At 36.5% G+C, this 10,195-nt stretch overlaps 1 protein-coding gene across 1 annotated transcript in view; it reads left to right on the top strand.

The window, feature by feature from the left end:
• The window catches only part of LOC102769160 (chromosome unknown open reading frame, human C21orf91), a 20,854-nt gene that overhangs the window by 674 nt on the left and 9,985 nt on the right, over positions 1 to 10,195 (top strand). Inside the window, 1 exon segment of the mRNA XM_006779546.2 lies at positions 2,665 to 2,696. Coding sequence (XP_006779609.1) covers positions 2,665 to 2,696 — 32 coding nt within the window.

Raw genomic sequence — 10,195 nt, 5'->3', positions numbered from 1 at the left:
GGCTGGCAGGAACTTGATACAGCTGCTTTATGGGAACTAGTGATGAGGCAAAAGAGAAATTTCTTATATGGTTGCAAATTGTGTGAAGTGTGGAGATCTGTTAAAGATAAGAGTTTGTGGAGACAAAGCTGAAGTTAGCAGAGCCAAGAATTTATTTTAAAAAAATATATATATATTTTAAGCTCCCACAGTACTAACCCCATTTTTGCTAATATAAAAATGAGGAGTATTGACTGGTAATATGTTTTGTGCTTTGAGAGCTTATGAAGTTATGAGATTTTAGCAGACATGTGGGTGTGGGTGTGTGTTTGCGCGCGCCTGTGTTTGTGTGTGTGTGTGTGGTTTGTTTTGATTTAATTAATTGAGAACTAAGGTAACCAAACATTTATTGTGATAGGCAAATGTAATTGTATTCCATGCTGGTCTCCCCAGTGCTATCTTATTATCTAGAAAAAAATGTTTTAATTTTTAGTGGTGACTCACACCTTTAATAATTTCTTAAAATTAAAAAAGCTTTTAAAATGTCTTAATAGTATTTCTAAGAGTTCTCCAAATACTTTTTTAAAAATCTCTGTTACTGAGACTCTTTATTTGGATTACTGCACAGTTAATGTGTCTATAGATGGCAATAACTTGCTCCCAAGAAACATGTGGGAGATGTTTCTTAAATCTTGATGTTGTGATAAAACTGTTATTTTTAAAAATATTTGAGTCAGGCTAAAAAGAATATTCTGATAATAAAAAAGTTTACCTTAAGTCTTTTGAATTTTGAATTGTAACATCAGCAGAGACATTTTTTTTTAGACGTGTAGATTTTGGGTGGTTTCAAAGCTGTATTTCATTCTTTTTGCCAGTTTGCATATTTGATAATTTTCATTATCTTTTTCTATTAAGTAGGAAATATGAAATGTTCCTATAATAAGAAAAAGGAAAGAGAAAGAAAAAAATACACATTAGGATGATATACCTTGAGATTCCTATTAGGACTTACTTTTCAGAAATTGTTGTAGGCACTAAATTAATATATATAGATTTTCTATAGTAAAAGTCAAAATTATAACCATAAGTAGACTGCTAAAAACATGTAGAGTTGTTTATGTGACAGTCATCTTTCATTTAAGATCAAATTGGTTATGACAGTTTTGCTATGATACTCTCTGGAAGAATTCTAGTTGCTGAACATGATAATTGACAGAAGCTCATGGATTTCCTGTAGGTTTCACACATATAACTTTGGCTTTAATAAATGTAGTAAATATAACTGATTTCAAAGAGATGGCTTCTAAAATATGATTCTTCTGTATCATTTAAATTACTGTGCCCTTTATCATGCTAGCATGAAAGATTATAAATTTATGTTTTTTGGAAATAGAGTTGTCCCTATATATTCTTTTACTTGTAGATTTTCATTTTAGATGGGCAGAAGCATTAGACATGATCTAATTCAAACCTATATTTTACACTGAAGGAAACAGCCAGACTGTTGGACTGTTCAAGGTTGCACCAATGGTAATGGCAAGCTGTTAAGTCCCAGGCATTTACTGTGAGCAATTCTGTGCCAGGCACTGTATTAAATAAGCACCTTACGTGGATTATCTTAGCTCAAAATAGCTCTGGGATAGCTCCTTTTTATCCATTTTAGAGTTGATGGAATCTAACCTTTGAGACCCAAGAAATATACTTTGAAGTCGCAGAGCAGTAATTGACGATCCTGGACTTTGAAGCCTGATCATTTAGGTCTAGTATATGTGATCTTAATTTCATTGATCTGCTGTCAATAGTTACTTCAACTGACAGAGCTAATATTGGAAACCTGTTTTGCTGAATCCTAATTGGCTACCCTTGCTCTTCGGTTAGCCAGCTTTTTCTAACTAGTGCTTCCTGCAAAATCTTTAAAGGTATTCATGCTGTGATAGAATTTTTCTACAGAAATCTAAACTTTCACAATTACTTTTCTAGCCTTTTTTAAAATATGTATTTTAACTGGTTCTTAATCACTATATAAAGAATATACAAATATTTCTCAGGTACCATCCTTATAAATATTTCATCTCTAATACAACAGCTATCTCAATTTGAATTAGGACTATATTATATTCTATCTACACTCAAGGTTTTATGTTCTTAATGCCAGTTAAACCTTTGTGAGAAAAATTAATTTAAAAATAAATTTTCTTCTCACTTTATCTGAAGTCTGTTCTCAGTTCTTGTAAATATAATACATTTTCATATCAACCACAATGATGAGCTGGAACAATATAATCATTTTTGTATCCTAAGATTATTTTTGAAATCTTAGGAATTTTAGGGGGGAAAAAAGGAAGAAAGTGAGGACCCTGAATCGCACAAAATTTTTGTTTTTATATCAGCGTACAGGTTTTTAGAAACCAACAAAAAAAGTGGTAATAAAATAATTCCGTACCTAAAAATAACAAGGTATATTCTTTGTCTATGTCAGTAAACATTTTTAAATGTTTTTGCAGTTTCCTTTCCTCTACTGTGTTCTCAGCACAGTGCCAGCCAATAAATGTTAGGATGTAAAAGGGATTTTAAAAACTATGATACTTAACTTTACTAGTTTGGTATAAGTATTTCATAATATGATAATGTTGCTATTGCCTGGTTTCTTAGCATACTAATTACTAAATTCACTCGAAAACATTCTATTTGCTTTTTGGTTTTTGTCAGGTAAGAGGGTAATTAAAAATCCCCTTAAGGAATTTTTAGACTACTTTTGTTTTGTTTTTTTTGTTTTTATAATTTATCAGAGTAACATTGGTTAATAAGATTATAGGTTTTAAGTGTACATTTCTATGATGAATGATCTGTATACTGCATTGTGCTCTCACCATCCAAAGAAAGATCATCTTCCGTCACCATATATTTGGCCCAAGGCTAGGTTTTGAGTCCAGAATTAGGCTAGTTTAGAGCCCACATACTTGTAGTAAACAAAAATGTTTTACACCTTTTGGATTATTTCCTATGTCGAATCAAAACTGGTCTAATCAAATGGCCTCTTTTTTAAAAGCTGTATGCCTGCATATATTTATAAAATGAAGACAAAAGAAAAATAACAAAAGATAGCCTAATCTTGCATGAGAGATTTCGCATTCTGAGTATGGCTCTAGGTTGCCTTTTTTTCTGTGATTTTATGGTAATTAAAAGGAAATGGGTTGGGGGGGCGGGGAGTTGGGGGTTAATGAGGGGATGAGGACACATTTGTAATACCTTAACCAATAAAGAAATTAAAGAAAAAAAAAGGAAATGGGTATATCTACATTTTAGATACTTAAAAAACATGGGTGATATATAAGGGACCTAAAAACTATACTTTGAAGACTTAAATGTTCACAAGATTCCTTTTATTGTTACCTATAATTCACCATTAAAATAAAATAACTTGTATCTGTCTAGGATTAGGAAACAGATGCATAAACTTCTTATATTTGTAGCCTGTCCTTGGCCTTAAGACACCATAAAGTCTTGTGGTTTTTTGAGTATATGATTAAATACACTAATATGCTTCATAATTCATTGTGCTAAAACTTCTAAAGTTGTTTTATGACCAAATTAGTATAATCCCTAAGCTGTTGAGGCTGGGAGGAAGGTAGCCCAGGGTGGTCAGGAGCCAGTAAAGAAACTCAACTGTAATCTAACTGAGGCAGAAATGAACTAGAGAGGGAAAAGATTCAGGGCTCCAATCTGTTACTTCATGCTCTCTGTTTTCATTTTGTGCCAAAATGCTGTGCGTACAATTAGTGTTTCTACCTTTCTCTAATAATTTGCTTTCTTCCTTTTCTATAGAGAGAAACTTTTTTATAAGATTGGCTTAGCACTGGCCAGTGCGTCTCAGTTGGTTGGGCTTCATCCCGTCCCCAGAAGAGTTGCTGGTTGGGTTCCGGTCAGGGCACATGCCAAGGTTTCGAGCTTGATCCCTGTTGGGCATGCAGGAAGCAGCTGACCAATGTTCCCATCTTATATCAATGTTTCTCTCTTCCCTCTCCCTTCTCCTCTCCCTAAAAATCAATTTTAAAAAAATCTTAAAACTTAAGATTGGGTCAATTGCTAAGCAAAGTTTCCAGTGTAGGGTGATCTTACTAGTTGATTAGTGTGCATTACTAATTCTTACTAGTCCAGCTCAGACTTTATAGCCCATCTGAGTTTTGATTCTCCCCTAATTTGTTGAACTTTTCTAGAAGCCTGCCCAAATTCAGATCCTTAGTAATCTTTCCAAAATGAAAAATCTATAGGTTTTCTCTTGGTTAAGGCACTGGTGGACCCAATGCTTATGTTTACTCTCATTCTTGATTATCTGTATCTGACTGAAATGCTGTTCATATGGTCAGTGGTCCAGGAGCAGTTTGAATCTCAGTATTTAATCCTTGATAGCATCTCTCCACTTAAATAAAGGGGGCCACCGTTTTTGGTAGGGAAACTATGTACAGTCTAGAAAATTCCATCTGGTATTAGCTTCTTTCTCTTATTTTCCCATAGAGGCAAACAATGCAATGTTATTACCTAAACAAGCATTTTAAAATATAAAGCCTAATGTGAGTTTAGAAGATAATGAGCATTAAACTTCACTGACATTAATAGGACATTTTCGAAATATTTAAAACATACTTAGAAAGTGTCCCTCTGTTGACAGTCTAATAAAACTTAAGTCTTTCAGTGCTTATTATTAAATGCAATATAAAGATATTATATTTGCATAGCACTTGAGAGGTTGAAAGGTACTTTCACAGCACCTTAAATTTAATCTTCATATTATATAGGAAGTTACTTAACATTAAGTGTGAATTTCAAATAAGGTAATACTCAGTGATTGAAATCAAAGTGGCTAAGTAACACTGTAAAATTCTCAAAGTTACCAGCGAAGTTCTAGTTAGGATGGATTATAATTATTCTAACCCAATTTGGCACACCACATCTTTAGGATTTTGATAAGAGGTTTCAGTAGGTTTTTCTGCTCTAGCTGCCATAATTTCTCTCAGAGTAGCTGCTCAGCACGTCCCCAGTTCCTTTGTTTTTTATGGACAGTGTGACTGGTGATTCGTGTTTAGTCTTTTTTCCCTCACTCTTTCAGTCTTTGGATCTCTAACAAGCATTGCCAGATAGAACCATAATGTGGTTATGATTTTACTTGGGAGGAAGACAGCTTTCACTTGAAGGGTAAATACTTTTCTTTGCTAGATACATTTTTAGCCTAAAAAAAATTCTCACGATCTTAAAAGAAATTCAGAATTTTAGGTAAGTATATGTGTCTTTTTACCATTTCAGTATCTTAATCTTTTTTGTGTCACTTAGTTTATCGGAACATACAGTGCAGCACATCAAGACTAAATTGTCTTGGACTAAATAACACTGTTCTTTCCCAACCCAAAATGTATTTCTTTGTGGGAATTTTTAAACATTTTTCACTGAAAGAGAAAACAGTTTGCCTGTTATGGAAAATTAAAATACAGGAAACAAAAAGAATATTAAGAATCATAATCCCACATATCCACCAATAATCTTTTAATATTTTTGGTTCTCCTAAACTATTTTCTGCAGTAGAGTGTGTATGTATGTGCTTACACACTCCCATGTGTGATGAGTCAGGTTTAAGAAATTAGGCTACAGATAATATTTCACAACCAGCCTTTTCATACATCTTTTTCATGTTTGATGGTAAAGTTCTATCATGTTCATTTTTTAAAAGTTGTGTCCCATTGTACCATAATTTAATTAACCAGAGTTCCTCTGATGAATGTTTAGCTTGCTCCCAGTTTACTTGCACTAAAATGTTCTTATATGTACATCTTTTTTGCTTGTCTGATTAAATTTTCATTTCATTGTAGCTTAAATCCCCAGAGGAAGACTTTTGAGTCAAAGATGTGTCTTGAGTTACAGTCCTGTCATTTGTTATGTCTATCATTACTACTGAATTAACACCATGTAATCATTAAAAAAAAACCCAAAAACTCTATTTGTTTTCTAATGAAAAAATTTTAGTGTGCCAGTTTTTTAACTTCTTTGTTTAGATCACAGTTCTTTTTACTCTAGAATTGCTATGATGCAATTATAACACATGGTCAAAATATTTATATTTTAGCATTTTGCAGTATGATTCATCAATTATTATTGCTTTTTTAGCTTTAGTTTTTCTTACCAAATGTTTGGTGGGTTGTAGTGATTGTTTCCCACCAGCCTTAATTTTTATCATTACCTATAGCAGTGATTGAATTATAAATGCCTTCAAATTCACAAGCTAGTATATCTCTATTTATTAGATGCTGCTATAAAGCATTTATTTAAGGTATAGTTAACTAGAATTTCAAGAACAATGACTCAGATGGTATGCAAAGAAGTTGAGATGCAAAACAGGTTTTAAAATAGCTGCAGGACAGTTTTTCATTCTGTTTTTCTTATTTGTAAGAAAGTAAATCATGCACAACTTTGGGCAGACAGCATTCCAGGGGATGAAGGACAAAGAGTTCATGTGACTGTCACATTTCTTGCTTTCCAGCCTCTGAATTCACTTTGTTCCCCCATTCATCTGGTGTTACTATGAAGGCATTTTTTTTTCCCAGTATCTTTTAACCTTTTTTATCTTTAGGAAAGATTTTTTTCCTGCAAATTAGTGTCTCCATATGCCACATATAAGTGGATATTTAAAACTGACAACTCAGTCATATTATAGTTCATTTCAGTAGCTTTTTAGGAGCCTGTTTTGACACCTTCATATCCAAAATTTTAGAATAAATGTCAGTACATTCAATTAGAGCTAATTAGGGGGGAAATTTGAACAAGTAGAACATCACTTGTGTCAGTTGAAGTAGTGGTCTAATTTGATATGTTTTAAGTATTAGAAAAACAAATTTAGCTCTTTATATTCTATACTGCTATGCACTAAGTATTGCATACTAGACTATCAGTAAGAACATGGAAGAACGCGGACAGCTTCCATCATGTTCTCATTACAATTACCCTTTTGCATAATAAATTACCTATGGACAAACTGCCCTGTCCAATTTGAGAGCCTAGCCACAATGTGATTATTCAAACTTAAGTAAATTAAAAGTTTAGTTCCTCGGTCACACTGGCTGCATTTCAGCGTATTGGATAGCAGAGATATAGAACACGTCCATTATCACAGAAAGTTCTATTGGACACTGCTGGTTAAAAACAGGTAGCTACATTAGGGGGTAGAATTGAGTACGGGTTGTTATTTTCATATCCTTTTAGAATAAACAGTTGTTATGTAGGTGTGATTCCCCAGCTTCCCAACTGTTCTAATGAAAATGTAGATTTCACTGAGAGAGGTTTTTCTTTTTGACAAGTCATTTGCAATTTTTGCATCTCCTATCAACACAAGAACTCAGATCTACCCTGGCTTCCTTGGTTATTTAAGGTTAAGTTTATCTTTTAACATTGAGTCCTGGTGCATGAAATTCGTGCACAGGTGCAGTCCCTAGGCCTGGCGGGCCATCAGAGCTGTAGCATCTGGCATGGAAAGGCAGGTCCCAGTTGACCTCTAGGCCCTGGGCAGTACCTGGGCCCCTGGGCCCTCACATGCCCCCTTCAGCCTGAGTGTCCACGCAGAGATGCGGTGAGCATGGCCAGGCACAGTGTGGGCCTCTGGGCCACCCAGCGGCGCTGAATGGAAGCCGGGCGGGCAGCACGCTCTCTCCTGGTCGGCCTCAAAGACCGGCTCCTGTGCCAACCCACGGGGAGCCTGCCCGGCCCCTGCGATCCCAGAAGCTGTGGCCCAGCTCACTCGGAAGATGTCACACAGGTGCGGGGCGGGCTCCTCACAGGTGCCCAGCACCTGAGCGCAGGGGCTTCCCCAGCGCGCGGGCTTCCCCAGTGCGGCGAGCCCTGGCATCCTGGGGGAGGGTAGCAGGGAGAGTGAGAGTGAGCTCAGCAGACACCCCGCATTCTCACCGCACCTCCGTCCCCATCACCCCTGCCCCCAGGTAGCCGGTGAGAGGTCGCAGCGCATCACCAACGCCCGCCATGTTCCATGCTGCCCCCTGGTGGTCAGCACACGTTATAGCGAGCGGTCGAATGACTGCCCAAGGGGACAATTTCCATATTAGGCTTTTATTAAATAGGATTATCTCTGCACTCCTGCCTCACTGAAATTTGCCCTTATATTTCACTTAATTAAACTGCTTTAACTGCTTAATCCTTCTCTTAGCACACACAAAATCTTTAAAAAGTAACTAAACATCTCTAAGCTGAAATCTGCTGTCTGAAGACCACCTGTTGGTATTTCTTTCTTTAGGGCAGTGATTCTCAAAATATGAAAAAACAAGTTGCTAAGCCCATCTGTATATTGGCTTGGTGTGGCTGCCAGTAATTCCATCTGTTAGCAATGCAAAAATAAGCCACTACCTATTACTTTTAAACAGTATGTTGGACACTTGTACATGACTGATCTTCAGTGACTCCTGAGTTAGCTAAAGGCCTTGTGGGGAGAGAAGTGGGGCACTCTTTATCACAGTACCCACTATGGCACATACACAACCTGTTGTGGGTTTAGAAAGGAAGTCAGTGCTCTGACTATCCATCCTTGCCTTCTCACCTTTGGTCTACTCCCTACCTTTAGTCCCACGGCAGGATAGACAATCTGAGCATCTTCCCACTGAGTGACTGGGATTGGAAATAGATGTGATGCTAATAACGCTTCTTGAATCATGACTTGGTTGCTGCTTCTTGCCCATCAAATGCAGAGTAGCCGGATTGAATTGGGTGTCAAAGCATCATTGGAACTAGCAGTTATTTAACTGCACGGAAGCCACCCAGACCCATGTCACTGCACAGCCTTAGAATAAAACATGTGTCACCAGCCAACACAGCTGCAGAGCCTGCTAGGTCACAGGTACCTGCAGACTCATCTGAGGGAAATGATAACTGTTTTGAATTGAAGAGCTCTTGCCCTATTTCAGCTAGTAGCTACGGCTCATTACTAACCAGTTGCTGCCAGATCTTCTGTGGTGTTTTTTTTTTTAAGAGAAACCAAGAAACTGAAAATTGGACGTGGGTCTATTTTTTTTACTTTTAAAACACTCATAGTCTAAACAAAACTTCACTATGGATCCAGACTTCAGGGGGGCAGTGCACATCATAGAGACCGGTCGTTCCACCACTCAGTCAATTTGCATATTAGGGTTTTATTATATAGGATGGGAATCTTATCCCATAACAAAGACATAACATCTCAATCCTTTGCAGCTATCTCCCCATTTTTGCAATTAACGCTTACTTAAAGAAGCTCAGAATTCTTGATATGGGCAGCACTTCAGCATGCAGGTGTTTGTTCTCTTAGCAGCCAAAAGAGGATCATCATAAAAAAGAAAACACCTTACTCTTGGAAAAGTCTTTAAGCTGGGAAAAATGTGAGCTTCATAAAAAAAAGACTTTGGAGCAGTACCGCACACATTGTCGGTCATGTTTGAAGGCAATATGTTTACAATTTCTTCACAGCATGTTAACAACCTAGAACTTAAATCATAACGAAATTTTCTTGTCTCATTTAAGTATTAAGGAAGAACACAGAAAACCACCATTTGGGAAACCAGTACTGCCAATTTTCTAATTCTGTTTTAACTCTGAAGTTACAGTTGAAGTGCTTGCTACCATGTATTACAACTTTACCTCCAACTGCTGGTTGTATTCGATTTGGTCTACCTATGGAATACCACATTACATTAAGCCATGCCTTTGACTGGGAAATGAATGTAGTAATCAAATTCAAAGTGAAATCTGAGAGTCAGATGATACCAGTCAAGCGTGTGAACTACAGAGCCATGCAGTATGAGTGTGGTCAGCTGAGAGACAGTGCTGTGTAACAGATCAGCTGGTGAACCAGCAAGAAAAGATTGCTTGGCTTCCCTCATTGCAACCAAATCATAAGTAAGGTCTTCAAGAGGCTAGGGGGAAAAGATGAGGATAATGGGACATGTGATAGATCGTAAGTATTCTGGTGGCCATTTTGGAGCGTCATCTTACTAGTATTATGTCACTATGATAGATTAAATGTAAGCATGGAAATATCCTTTTAAAAGGATAACAGTAGTAGGAAAACATTTGAGTGGCTTTTGCTCTTCTATGGGTTTAACCAAGTTTTTTGGTTGTTTATAATTTATTTTTTACCTAGTTACATCTTTTCTTTATTGATTAAGGTATTACATATATGTCCTTATCCCCG

The sequence above is a fragment of the Myotis davidii genome, unplaced genomic scaffold (genome assembly GCF_000327345.1).
Source record: "Myotis davidii unplaced genomic scaffold, ASM32734v1 scaffold647, whole genome shotgun sequence".
NCBI lineage: Eukaryota > Metazoa > Chordata > Mammalia > Chiroptera > Vespertilionidae > Myotis > Myotis davidii.
Note: the sequence above shows the minus strand (reverse complement) of the source record. Positions and strands in the feature narration are given on the sequence as shown.